Source organism: Lonchura striata, chromosome 8 (assembly GCF_050655825.1).
Source record: "Lonchura striata isolate lonStrDom1 chromosome 8, ASM5065582v1, whole genome shotgun sequence".
Classification (NCBI taxonomy): Eukaryota; Metazoa; Chordata; class Aves; order Passeriformes; family Estrildidae; genus Lonchura; species Lonchura striata.
This window is the reverse complement of record NC_140710.1, coordinates 9,526,667-9,540,422: the sequence shown is the minus strand read 5'-3', so window position 1 is coordinate 9,540,422 and position 13,756 is coordinate 9,526,667. Positions and strand designations below refer to the sequence as shown.

Below are 13,756 nucleotides of genomic sequence, written 5' to 3'. Positions count from 1 at the left end.
GACAGGGGTGCTGTGTGCCTGTGCTAATGAAGTGTTTGGATTGAAGATTTGGTGCATTACTGGCAGGCATGACCTTCCAGAGGTCTCTAGTTCTCGCTGTTCCACCTTAAGTCAGCAGGGGCTCCCTGTGGCTCTTCTCTTTGAAAGTCAAGCCCTGGATGTTTCCTTCAGGCTTGTAGCTGTTCAAGTCACAAGATTACACCTGTGCTAGCCTGTCTGGAGCTTTGGGATGCAGATGCAAAAACGTCAGAGAAAGATTAATAGAATCAGCCATTGATTTATTATGTTCTAGAAAGGAAGGGATAAAGCAGGCTGGCATGATGCCCCAAGCCCAGCCTCCACAACAATTTCTCTTGTGCTGACATACATCCACTAGCATTTATCTTGTCTGTTCACCTTTCTTTTGCTTTTGTTTTTCAAACTTCAGGAGTTTATTTTGGCAGGCACGCTCCTCACTGCTGCTGCTGCTGCTGCTGCTGGAGCTTTCCTCTGAGCTTTTGGAGAGGAGATACTTGATTGCAATCGAGTCCTTCTTGTTCATTTGCAAGCAGAGGCAGGAGGATTCGCTCACCTTAAATGACTCCCCCCACATACTCTGGCACATGTCAGTTCCATTTGCATACATCTGTGTGTCAAATAAGAAATGCCTCAATTACATTTAAACAGAATTAGCATCAGTTTGAATCAAATTGATAAACATTTATCACTTTAAAAAAATTATCAAATTAAAAACATTAAAAACATTGTCTGGAGTAATTTACTGTCTTGTTTGCTATGCTTCATCTTTTCTGAGGTGTCTGAAAATGTTACCCAGTTCCACAACTGGCAAAAGTAATTTGCCTGTTTTGAGAGCAAGTGGTTACACAAAATTCAGGGATCAACAGCTGCCCTTTGTTTCTACCCTGGGGCTGACAGCCCAGCAGCTCTCTGGGGCTGACAGTTAAAGCTGTGTGTGAGCGCCTTTACAACTTGTAGCATGTCAGGACACTCTGACATGCCTTGAAATCTGAGTAGTGCTGAAAGTGCCAGATAGTGCTTTGAATACAGGAATCTTTTTATTTACAGGCCAGAGACAGCCCAGTGGAGTCACAGCTCCGAGGGATCTCATTGTGCCTGCTGCAATACACTTCATGGCCGGGCAGGACCTCACAGGCAAAGAGAAGAGACATAATTTAGCAACTGCCTGAAGAAAGTAAGGTTTTGTCAAGCTTCCAAAGTGCTTTTTCCAGTGGGGCAATGGCCTTTCTGGCTCCAGAAACTGCAAACTGCAGCTTCTTGTACCCTTATCAAGTGAAGCTGTTCTGTTCTTGCTACTATAGTATAAGTCCTGTGTCAACCACACAACAAAGATGCTGCTTGTTTGCTGAGCTCACATTGTGACAGTGTTCTGCCTGCCCAACTTGAGTTTGTCTGAAGAATATTAGCTTAAGAGTTATCATGTCCAGACACAAAGCAGGCAGTATGTACACTTATCTTGCCTGTATTTCTTCCACGTGTTTGTGGTTGAAGTTCAATCTTTTCTGTTCCTGGAAAAGAAATTTCAGGTACTCCCAGAAACAAAGCTAAGAATGAGATTGGAGATAGGAGTGGTGGCAAGAGTAGAAACCTTGGGAATTAAGGAGTAGGAGTGTTAGGAACTGAATCTGTGGGCCAGGCAGCAGCACGACTGGCCTCTGTTGCTGACTGATTAATCTTGACCACATCACCAGCATCTCTCTGATGAAAGCTTTGCTTCATCTGTAATAGTACAAGTAGTCCTTGCCCATGATGCTGATTCCTACAGTGTTTATCTTACTGCTGCAATTCCTGGATGCTTTGCTGGTTTACCAGCATTACCAGCTTATACAAAGATCTGACACTGTGAATCTCAGAGCAGTGCCCTGTCTTTGTGTTGGGATAGTTCTGCGTGGAAGCTGGTCTGTGTGAAAAAAAAAAAAAAACAAAACCAAACCAGATTTAAGTCCATTATACAGAAGTGAATTTTGGTATATGTAGTCTTCTGTTCCAGGTATTTTTGACAACAAGTTCTTCTCTGTTTCCCCATGTGCAAAAATTATGTTGTCTTTTGCCTCAAAAAATTATCCTTTATGAATAATACAAAGTCCATTTCAAATAGCCCCAAAGACTCTGTTGTCTGTAAAACACCTTTTCAGCTCATATAGTCTCTAGCCAGGGCTTGCACCATGGATGCTGCATGTGCTGGGGAAGGACTATGGAGGTTGGATGATGCACTGGGAGCAGGGTCAGAAAAGGAAGGCTCCTCCATCTAGTTCTTTCCTTGTGTTTTCAGGGCAGCCAGATCTTAGCTCTTTCTTTCCCACTATTCCTGTGATTTTAAGTAGCATTAGATATTTTCTTCCAGATCCTGTGCAGTTCTGAATTTCTACCTGCTTTTAGCTAATCATTTCAGAAAGTATTAAAGCCTGCCATATAGCTTTGTTTAGGTCTTTATGCAAGACATAGATACACCCTATACTTGTGTCCCACAGGTTCTGTAGTGTGTTTGTGCTTTTCTACTTGCCAAATTGACAATTTTATTTTTACCTTCGCCCTAATTCTGTTTAAAGATCACAGGATAATCAGAGTGCTGCAGCAAACACATGGAGCCTGTTTCCCCAACATGTTCCTAAATTGCGGCAAAGGATTCTGACTCTTTAGTTTCTTGGAAAATGTCCTAGTCTGTGCACTAGCATTGCTTGGGGAGCAAGCTGGGAGAATAATGATAGTGCTAAAGCTGGCCATGGTCAGTTGTGCATCCTTAATATTCAGCATTTCTTCTTCAGCAGTTGTCCCAAATGGGCCTTAGAACCACTTGCATACATCACATGCAGGGCTGCTGATTGCTCCTCTGTGTGGAAAAAGGAACTGTCTACAGTGCTCTGATGTGTGAGAACTCTTCCATGAGTTGAGTCCAAACCAAGGAAGTCTAGTGTTTATATATCATGTAATCTTCATATGGGAAATGTGGTTTGTTTTTTTTTTTTTAATTTCTCTGCAGAAATTTCATCTTTATGATTACTTACCATGCAAGCCTATTTGTGGTGAAAAACATGGGTAGTTTAGGGTGTGGTTCCATTTAGTTAAGGAATAGCTGTGCCTGGCTTCAAGTGATAAGACCTCAGAATTTACTGCATGTTTTTCCCTGCAGATGGTATATTAAGAACTAAGTGCAAGGGAACTCAAGGTTAAAAACTCCTATCTCTGAAGCATGGACAGCTTGAACAGAGACTGGAGATTATTTATGGAGATTATAATTTTGTTTTTCACTTCATCTGGATCTACTGATGATTTAGCACATCTGGGAAACAAAGCTGTAAGTTTCCACAGCCTATTTGTTTTTGGCCACCTTCCTGAGTCTGCTGATTAGTGTCACTTTTGCAAGGCAGACAGCAATCCAGCACGAACTGGACTGTGTTTTCCACTTATATCACTTGCTAAACTGACTTCTGGAAGTACATTCACTTGAATTGAATTCAAAAGAATGAATCTGCAAGCCTTACTACCAATCCCTAAGCACTTCACCTAAATTTTGTTTACTTCTTCAATTTGGGCAGTTTTTAATGGACTCAGTGAAGTTCAACTGCTAAAAACATTCAAATACACTTTTGAACTGCATTATATTGCTCTGATGCTAAACTTACTTGAGTCACTAGAAAAATCCTGCCTGACTCTGGAAAAGTCTGTAGACCAGGTTCCAGGCAACCTTGCTCCTGCAAGTCTTGTCAGTTCTCATTTTATACACTTTTGCTCATAAAATTAGTTATCCCAACCATTAAACATTCTCAGAAAGATGGGATGGAGAAGGACAAGATAAAATACAGAAAAGGGCAAAGATACCCAACAGGCAAGAAAACCTTAAAAATTTCTCAGTAGTTTGGAAATTCATATTCCAATTTAAAAAGATGGAGGTGTGTAGAGCCTCATATTATGTAAGGAACCTTATGAAATGCATCTTAGTGTGTGTATGAACAAAGTTTTCTTTTACTTTCTAAATCCCACTGGGTTAAAATATCAGTGTTTCTTGGACTTTTGTTTCACAATTGGAATGAATAGTGATTAAGTAAATGTATCCCTACCTACAGTGAGTGCTGTACATAAAAATGAATGTTTGAAAATTTGTATACTTAAAAAGTCTAATGTAGGAATGGCTTGAAACTGCTGAAGAAAAATAATTCACCAATGGCATTCTACTCCTGTATACTCAGGGAAAAAACCCCAGAACCCCTAATGCCATGTTTTCTGCTTCAGTTTATCAGGTTTTCTTACCTCACGGTATGGAATACATTTATTGTTACAGTGGTTTTCTCCACTTTCATCCCACTCCCAGTCTGTCAGCCAGTTACGAACACATATGGAATCATCTTTGCAGGCTTCATACCTTCATGGAAATAAGTGTGGAAAATAAAGTTACTTCTCTCACATTTTTCATTGGGCTCAGATTCAACTCAAAGAGGTGTCCAGGGGCTTTGTTAGTTAGGTGGCATTATTACAGTGCAGCTTAGCAATCTTCAAGCAATGTGCACAGTATCTTAGCTTGACATGTTCATAAACTCTGAGCTGCCCAGGAAAACCTAAATTCTTGTGAAAACTAAACGGTTCACTCACTGCCTTTTATACTGACAGACTTAGCAAAGGGCTTGTGTTGTGGGTGTTTTCTGCTTGGTTATCTGATGTTTCTGAGTGGAGGAAATGCTAGGAGGGAGAGAAGGAGTTTAATGAATGCTGCTGTTCAGTATCATAACAGAGCATAGGTGTGCTAAGGGTGAACTGTCACTTGAAGGAGATGTGGGGTAAGTTTGTATATATGAATTAATATGGGACAAGGAGATGTTTGCCAGGCATGAGGAATGTGCACTGAAATAAGGAAATTCCACAAAAACCAAAATAATATAAACTAATAGGCTGTCAGCCTCAGAATAACATCTTCAAAGAAGTTGAAAAGAGAAGGAAAGATAAGGATCCTCTAGGGTATAGGTCTACAATCTTGAATTTTAAGTTATTTTTAATTTGTAAGTGGTAATGTAGAAAAAATAAATGGCCTGGAATGAGTAGAGTTCTTGCTGGTCGATGTGATGAGAGATCTCATGACTTACTATTATCCTACATAATTTCCTCCCTTCCACTTCTCTTTTATGCTGTACTTTTTGGCTCTTACCTTTCTTAAGGACTACTTTCTGCAAATCAGTTAACATCTTCTTAAATTTAGTCTTATTGGCTTGTAGGACTGTTCATACCAGTAACTGAGAGTGCCAAAATAATGAGGCACAGCTGCCAGAAAGTTAATGTTTAGCATGGTATTTGTAATTAGTGCCTTTGGATAGATTTTCTGTTTGTCATTTTTAATCTTCAGGGTCATGTTTCAAAACTATTTTGATATCACGAGGGCTGCATCCTTACATTTTTAAATGAAATATGTGGGTTGTCATGTGGTCATGAGAACTGGACATTGCAGTAGATTTGCAAATGCAGAAAGGTCAGAAGATGCATATCTGCAGTATCTTCACACCAGTTTTCTGGGGTTTTTGGAGCGAGAAAAAGCAATAACACATGGAAAGTAACCAGGGCCTGAAGTAAACAGCTCAGGGTCAGGAGACAGGTACTCTTAATGGGTTCATCCCTGAATCTGCTGTCAGAGGTAGGGGCTCTGCTGGAAATAGAGGCTAAAATTTGAGAAATTAACATTAATGGTATGCATCTGTTTGCCTCAGGAATATGAATAAAATATATTAATTAAAGTGTTTATATTTTTATTCACCATTATTTATTGACTTGTCAAGATTAAATGTTTCCTAATCACAATTATTACCTGATTGTGGTTTGGTCTAGAAGCAGGTGACAAGGTATAAAATTCCATTGTTAGAGGTTTATCCCAGTGGAAGTAATTATTAAGTCAAGTTTATGAAAAGTCAGGATTTGTGAAAAGTCTAATTTCTGCAGTCCAGAAACCTGTAAGTTGTTTCTTCAAACATTAACTAAATGTGAGAAACATAAATACTCAAAAGATCCTCCCTGAATTTATTAGTTCCCTATGTATAATGAGCAGGATATTTTTATTTTAAAGCCTTTTTCCCCTGTTATCTTTTTTATAATTAGCTTTTTCTCTTTTATAGGACATAGGGTCCTTTCACAGGTGAATGAGAAAATGAGTTGTACATTGAACTCTTTCAAAAGGAATAGTTTAAGAACTAGTGAGAGCAAGGAATCCTAAAACAATAGGAAGAAAAGGAAGGCCCCAAGCTACTCAGATGAATTTATTTTAAATTAAGTCACTGCTCATTCAGAATACTCTGCACATTTCTGGCCACAAAGACATACAGTATGCAGCAGGCACACTCACAGTATGAAGAGAAAGTAGGTCACATCACCAGCAGTGCTACAGCATGCTAAAGGGCCTCCAGTGAATAGAACATGAAAAAATGTTACTTTAAATCACCAGAAAGAGTGGGAATTCTGTCCAGGCTCTTTTCTAGCCTGAGGCCTTAAGCAGGGTGAAGGAATGGGTTTGACACTGGCATTAGGCAGGCACACAGACCAGCATGCAGAGTAATGGGCCATCAGTACATTTTTGATTCAGGCCAGGCGTCTCTGACACCAACAGGAGCAATAGATCATTGCTCAGTTCTCATTTAGAGCAGATCCTCTTTCTGCCAGGAGACTCTACACTGGAAAAGGGTCAGTTTTCCTGGGCAGCAGCTCTCAATCACCCCATTCTACTTTCCAGCAACAAAAGTTAAAAGTACTTTTTACCTGCAGGTTCTGGAAGTGCCCAGGGAACTGAGGATTTTACAATGTAATATTGACCTACATGATCTACCAATGACCTACAGTGATCTACACTTTGGTATAAATCTCATATACACTAAAGCTGGCTTTAGATGCAAACTAAACTTACATCACACATTTGCTTTTATCTTTATACTTTCTCTTGATATAACAATTTAAAGACTTTTAAAGACTTTTCATTCTACTTGTTTTGAGACAAATTTATTTAAGATAATGGTATTCTATCATTTTGCCCATTAGATCTCTTCTAGAGCTCACTGGCAACTCTAGTGCTTTAACACCCAAATTAAATATTTGGTAATTAGTTCTGAGCTTTAAGATTCAAAGCACTGAGGGAAATTCAAGGTCTCAGTCTTTATCTTCAAGGAGGTCAATAATCTGGATTAATTTTAGAAGATTACAAAAAATTTAGCAAGGAAGACTGCACGTGACAAATCTGTTCTTGAGGCACATGTAGTTTCCTGACACAGAAATAAAATTCATTGCTAGAGAAACCCCTAGGAAAGCTAAGAAATACATTTGCCTTTCTCACTCACTTCCATTAAAAATCCAAGCCTTCACTGGCACAAAGAAATGGAGACATATTTGAAGACAAACCCTACCAAAATTCTGCACTGCATACCTGATTTTGCCCTTGGAGGTAATGGAAATGGATCCATGTGTCAATAATATTCAAGTTGTGTAAGCTCTAGGGAAGCAGGGCAGAGAGCAGCCCAAGAGAACCCTACCGTGTTCTGTATTTTCTGTACTTTTAAGAAAAACTCTTGTATGGCATTTTGAGAAGTACAGTAATGGTTATCCACGATTTTCAGAGTGGCCTAAGGGATCCAGACATTCACAGTCTATTGCTTTCATGAAAGCTAGCACTTAAAATCCTATAGTGTGAACAGAGCCTGGGGTGTTTGTGCTTCACACACACATCCAGATAAATTCCTCCAGTAACCAGTGACTGGGCACAACATTCATAAGGTGCTGACTGACTTTATATGTCCCATGGTGATGTTTTTAAGATCCAAAATCTCAAAACAGGGAGGGAAAGGAGAGAGAGAGGGAGGCAAAGATATATGCTGGATAAATACCAGTGGAAAAATCTCAGTACCCTACATGGATATAATTCTCCTGCCCAAGTCTAAGGACAGATGGGTGCTGGGTTGTCCCTCCACGTGCCTTGCACTCAAAAAATAATGTGATTCCCTGATGCTGTGTTTTGGGAAACAAAATTCAATGCTCTTATGATGCTCATTGCTATTAATAATTTTAGCATTAGTTGGCTGCAATTGTCTCTGATATTCAGGCTTTTAGAAGAGATTTTAGAGAGTGTGATCATAGAAGGGATAAGATGAAGGGTGAAAAATGATGGAATGAAGCTAATTTGTAACAATAATTAGTTGAAATCCCACAAGTTAATGCCTTTCCTGATTTTATAGTGCATTCTATATATACAAACCAAATATATCATATCATGATCAAGTATTCAGATTGCAAATGCTAATTGCATAAATGATACTTCACAGACATGGACTTTTTAAAGGGTGGGCAGGCCTTTGCTGCTGCCAGTGCCTGTCAGTGTGCCAGGAGCTCCTCTGCCATGAAGCCACTGTACTGCATCCTCCCCCAGAGCAGGACAGTACTGTCCCCGAGTCACTAAACTCATCTTAATGTCCCCATCCTGCATTCACAGCCTGTGTCATTATTATTTTGGGGCCAGTAGCTTAACAGAAGGAAAAGCAGAGATGTCAAACAAGAAATTCAGAAGAAGCAACACTACTGAATCAGGGCATATTAAAACTAAATAAAAATACTTTGATTGAAAAGCTGAACCTACCAGTCATCACAAAAGCTTTGACACAATGGAACAGCCCGGATAGCAGCAGTGTCATTGGGATGGATCCAGCGAGCAGCATCTGGAGAACACCGGTAAAAGCACTCGATTTTCTTTGTGAAATCTTCACAGCTGTGGTGGATGAGAAAAGCCACAAATAAGCCTGTTTCTGAGCATCAAGGCTACAGCCCCAGTTTTCTAGGCCTGCTTTGATGTGGATGCAATACTATGGATTAGGAGAAAAACACAGAAAAGCATCCTTTGGCCCTGTTAATGCCTAAGTTTGAAACTCATTCCTCTGGCATTGTGTACAGGCTCTGACAGTGCAATTACCACAGCCAGCTACAGCACAAATGTTTCCATGCATATTTCAGCCCTATTTGTGTAAGCTTTCTGTAAACTTTTGAGGCCTTGACTTTTCCTGGCAACAATGATTCCAGGCAATAATAAAATGTAGTTTAAAACTATAGTATAAAACTTTGTCTGTACTGTAGCCTCATGATTTCACTAATCTTTTGATTTTTCCCACAGCCCAGCTGAATTTACTTAAAATCGCATCCTGTGCTGCTCTCCTGGGAGCGGCAGGCAAAAGCTGTTACTTTTTCACATCTGTTTTTGCTTAATTGTTTTGTACTTTCATCCCTTTATTTCTATAACTTGCCATGTTTCACAGCTTTAACATCTAACGGGGTACTAAAAAATCATAATTAAGGAGACATTTTTCATGGTTGCAAAACCCACAGGACTACAAGAATTTTTATTCTAAATTTTCAGCCATTTCATTTCCGGACTCCTATGCTCTTTTTTTGGTGAGATTTAGTAATCTAGTTGATGTGCTTTCAAAACAAAGGAAGAAGCCTGGTCTCTGTTTGTTACAGATCACTCTCATTGGTGGGTGATGGTTGGAGAGCTACAGAGGCGTAGGGTGGTTGTCACCTACTGGCTTTATGACTGGTTTGCATTGCTAGATCTGTAGTTCTGTACTGAAAGCAAATTTGAAAAAACATAACCCTGTCTGGAAAAAATGGCAGAAATAGTGTAGACTTAGGATTTGTAGGTTTGTGCGAGAGAAGAAGAGTCTGAGGTTGGTCAAGTATAGAGAAGAGGTGATGGGGAACTAGGCTGGTTGGCATCATCTCTAGGGTAATCTGATGTCCATCAGCAGCTGGTGGCTGCTCCAGCCCCGATCTGTGGAAGCAGGACACAGAAAACATCAAAGCTCACTTACGATTTACTGAGCTGCCCACATCTGTTCCAGTAGCTGTCGCTTACTTTAATTACCGGGGAATGAGCCAATTGCTCTGTGAAGTCTGCATAGCAACAGGAAGCTGTGGGGAATAAAACAAAGATCTTGCAATAAGTGTTCCTTTTTAACACTGTACTTGGAAGACACAAAATGTAAGATGAATCTGGTTTGAGCCATAATGTGATAAAGTTGCTTAGTAGTAACTAGAAGATATTATCATGGCAAGTTATAGAAACTAGAAGATATTAACATGGCAAGTTATAGAAATAACAATTTTGGATGTGAAAGTGGCAGTGTAAATGCTAGGTGAGGCAGACTGGCATAAAAATTGCTTTGTCAAGTTGTGCCCAGAAAGTCCCAAGAATTTTACCAATGTTCTGCCAGATGCCACATCCTGAGGGATATTAACTTTGAAAACTACCAAACATTAAAAGAAAAGAGTTGAAGAATTTTAATAAGTACTGTACTTTGCTTACAATAGAATTTTGATTTCAAATTTTCCCATTTGGTGTCTGCTATAATTGATTCTTATACTTAATTAAAATAAACCAAAATAATATTTGCTGTAAGCATTTTTAAGCAGATGGAACTACAAGAAAGGCAAACTGCAACAGAATTTTGAAAAGAAAATAAATGACGTCAATAAGAATTTTACAGCTGACTTTGTTAAGACCCAGAATCTTACTCTTGGTTTGCATGCAGCAAAATGCCAATGAAGGAGGTTTTTCAAATGCAATATAAACTGCATCTTATATATATATTTTTTAGAAATTAGGGGAACTGCCAAAACAATTAGTGTGTACAATGCTGTACTTCTTGACCATATTTGGAAAAAATTAAACCACTCTTACATTTAGAGTAGAGAGTGCACTCTTGCATATTTGGCTCAGGACCTGGCTTCAGTTTTTGGGTATCCCCCTCCAGACATCCATAATTTTGGCAGGTGGATGATGTTATGACAGCAAGGAGGGTGATAGCAAACCTCAGCATTGTTCTTCAGCTCTTTTTCCTGTATGGAGAGAAGTCTTTGTTAACATCCTTTATTTCCAGGAGAACCCATAATATTAAAAGGAAGGACTGCATTTAAAACACTACATATATAATCAAATAAAATATGCTCAGCAAAGATGCACACAGAAATACTAAGACACATTCTCCCTTCCTATTTGTTTATAACTGAAAACTTAGCCTTCTGTTACATATTTCTGAGGTTTGGTGGCTAGCGATAAAAGTCATCAATAATTCAGGCTATGTATGAAAACATGTTATAATTTTCAATATTTAAGAAAATTAATTTCTTCCACTGAGCTGAACTATTTTTTAAACCTTCCAACAAACATTTGCATGTTTCACTAGATTTGGAGAAAATACTGATTAGTTCTAAAACCTGAAGAGTTTATTTGCACACTTGGAAATTACACATTAAATATAGCTGCAAGTGAGATAGTAGTGTTCACCACCTCAGCTGCATAAATTACATTGAATATTCGCCTTTGTTGAAGCTAATTTATATTTAAGAATCTGATCTGTTATTTTTTGCCTCTTTTGTAGAGTTTGGTCAAAAATGCAAGATAAAAATGTTTTGTCTTCATGACTAAAATTTCTCTAAACACAGGCTATACATTAATCACCTGTAAAGGTAAATGTAGAACTTGTTACATAAATCAATGCATTATTCTTTATGCCATTAATTTAACCCTTCATTCTTTAGTTAAATATTCCTGTTAACTTTTTGGAATAATTTTGCCTAAATAAGCACTGCAGTTCTAGACTTTTCAGATATAAAGAAAAATTTATACAGAAGAAGAAAACTATCTCTTTAATTTCTTAGTAATTTCTCACCTCTTTTTCTTTCCTTCTGGGTGATACTTCTCCCTGGAACAGGAACACAGTAAATTGCTTTTCCCATTTTCCCACTTTATATACACACCATCTGGCATCAGTGCTCTAGAATTTGTTTGCCCTGGAAGAGTTCCTTGACCCTTTGGAATGCTAACACAAATTTATCTCAAAAGCAGATGCAATGACCAGCACATAATGCCCTTTTATTGCTTGCAAACATTGACTGATAAAGAGAAAAGTACAAACGTGGGTTAGAATTAGAAATCAATAGCTCTCCTATATTTCAAATGCCATTAACTCCTCCTGCCTGATTTTTCCATGATTCCTTGTATTATTAATTATTAAATTAATTTCTACAACACTTTCATGCAGCTCTCAACACCAATTCAGGCTTCAGTAAATTCAAGACATTAAATGTTTCTTATTTCAGCCGGACTGACTTAATTCTAACTAATGGCTTGTCTTGTTACACAGTATTTTTACACACTACCTTCCCTGGAAGATAGTCCATGTCTCCTCATTTCCAGTTCTTTGCTCTCTTTTCACAAGATCCCTTCAAAATCTGCTGCTGTTCACCCTGGCTGCTCTGCCTGTCTTGTATGTATTTTACAACCAGTTTCACAAGCACTACAAGAAACTGTTGATTGTACCACTGTTAGTGGCCCCTGATGGGATTTCATTGGGAAACCTGCTTTCTGCAAAGAGCATTTGCATCTAAACATAAACCACTGGTTAAGGTACATGTAGTGATGATTAATGGTTACACTCATTTTCACAGGTTGTCTTGCTGTACTGTAAGGAGCAGCACCTCTCAGTACCTTGCAATTATTTATATGCATAAGGAAAGCAGAATCTGTTGGTTTTGTGTTTTAAATAGAACACTGATTTGTCAGATAATACTCTGAGGCCATTATCTACTAACCTTTTTTTTAAAAAAATGTAAGTAAGTAAAAGTGTAAATGTAAATGTAAAAATGTAAGTTGGCACAGTAGAAGTGTGCTATGAGTCTCAGTGTGCAAAAGCACAAGCATGATAATAAAACAATCTCTACAAGCTGTAAGCACTGATTCCTATTCCAGCTCTAGTAAATGCCTCAAGGTGAAAGCTGGCCTAAAAAAAGCCTTTTCCAGATCAGTGGAAAGTGAGCAATTTTCATGTTCCAGAATGACTTTAATTAAGGCAAGTTTAGAGAATGAATTTAATTAAGGCAAGTTTAAAAAGGCATAAAGTAACTATAGGAGAAAATGAAGTAAATTTAATGGCTTATTACCCATGCTTTCACCTCATGTGGCTTGATCTAGTGTTGGCTGAAATTCATGGGGCTCCTTGCTACTTTGCAAAGTAAAGGATTGGTGTGTGCTGCTCAGCACTCAGATCTGTGTAGTCTTATGAAATAAAGAACAAAGTATAATATGAACATTGACTTTCAGCCCTGTGAGGAGTGGATGGGCTGGCCAGCCTGGTAAAAAGCACAGAAATAGTCCATGCTCTGCTCCTTCTTGCTTGGTTTGTTAGAAATACATGGACACTGTTGAGGTGTCAGCATGCCAGGAGGTTCTTGTAGTGCCTCTGCTCACTGAATTGGCATACAAATTATATTAAGCTATAGGAAACTGGGATTGCTTTCAGCCTTTGAGTATGAGCCAAATGGGACCGCTTGCTGGGAGATTAGGCAGAGTTTCTAGCAGCAGGAAGGAAAATTGTCATATGTTTGTGATTTCCCAGACTTGGCTTTGGTTAGCAATACATGTAAGCAGGCTCAGGCTAAGGAGCTTTTACTGATGTTGGCTATACATCATCTCCTGAGAAGTGAATCTCAATTCTTCTTTTCTAAAAGTATTCTCTGCCAATTGCTTTGTGTGATGTCTTATACTGGGAAATTTGTAAAAGGATTTTCTTACCTCTTCCCATATTTGAAGGGGTCATTTATCTTCATTTGTTAAAATTTAACTTATTTTCAAGCACTTGGTGATATTCTTGTACTTTAAAGACTAGTACTGCCATTTGATTTTAACTTTAATATCAGTACCCTGTAACTCTATTTATCTCTTCAGAAACTAGAG

At 38.5% G+C, this 13,756-nt stretch overlaps 2 protein-coding genes across 2 annotated transcripts in view; one reads left to right on the top strand and one right to left on the bottom strand.

Annotated features, from left to right (window-relative positions):
* Positions 1–261: 261 nt before the first annotated feature.
* LOC110470548 (riboflavin-binding protein) lies at positions 262–11,921 on the bottom strand. The gene is made up of 6 exons (XM_021530265.3): positions 11,694–11,921; positions 10,703–10,860; positions 9,834–9,933; positions 8,609–8,737; positions 4,267–4,378; positions 262–625 (listed from the first exon to the last, which is right to left on the bottom strand). The coding sequence occupies exons 2-6, from the start codon at positions 10,839–10,841 to the stop codon at positions 380–382; spliced, it is 726 nt and encodes a 241-aa protein (XP_021385940.2). The 5' UTR covers positions 10,842–10,860; positions 11,694–11,921; the 3' UTR covers positions 262–379.
* Positions 4,668–13,756, top strand: part of MAST2 (microtubule associated serine/threonine kinase 2) — a 203,705-nt gene continuing 194,616 nt past the window's right edge. Inside the window, exon 1 of the mRNA XM_085585688.1 lies at positions 4,668–4,790. The gene's annotated coding sequence lies outside the window, so the exon portion shown is untranslated. The remainder of the gene's footprint in view (positions 4,791–13,756) is intronic.

Coding starts and splice junctions, on each gene's coding strand:
- LOC110470548 (XM_021530265.3), bottom strand. CDS start 10,841: ATGCTGAGGTTTGCTATCACCCTCCTTGCTGTCATAACATCATCCACC. Junction 8,738..9,833: donor TGTGGGCAGCTCAGTAAATC/GTAAGTGAGCTT, acceptor CATCCACCACAG/CTGTGAAGATTTCACAAAGA. Junction 4,379..8,608: donor CAAAGCTTTTGTGATGACTG/GTAGGTTCAGCT, acceptor ATTTCCATGAAG/GTATGAAGCCTGCAAAGATG.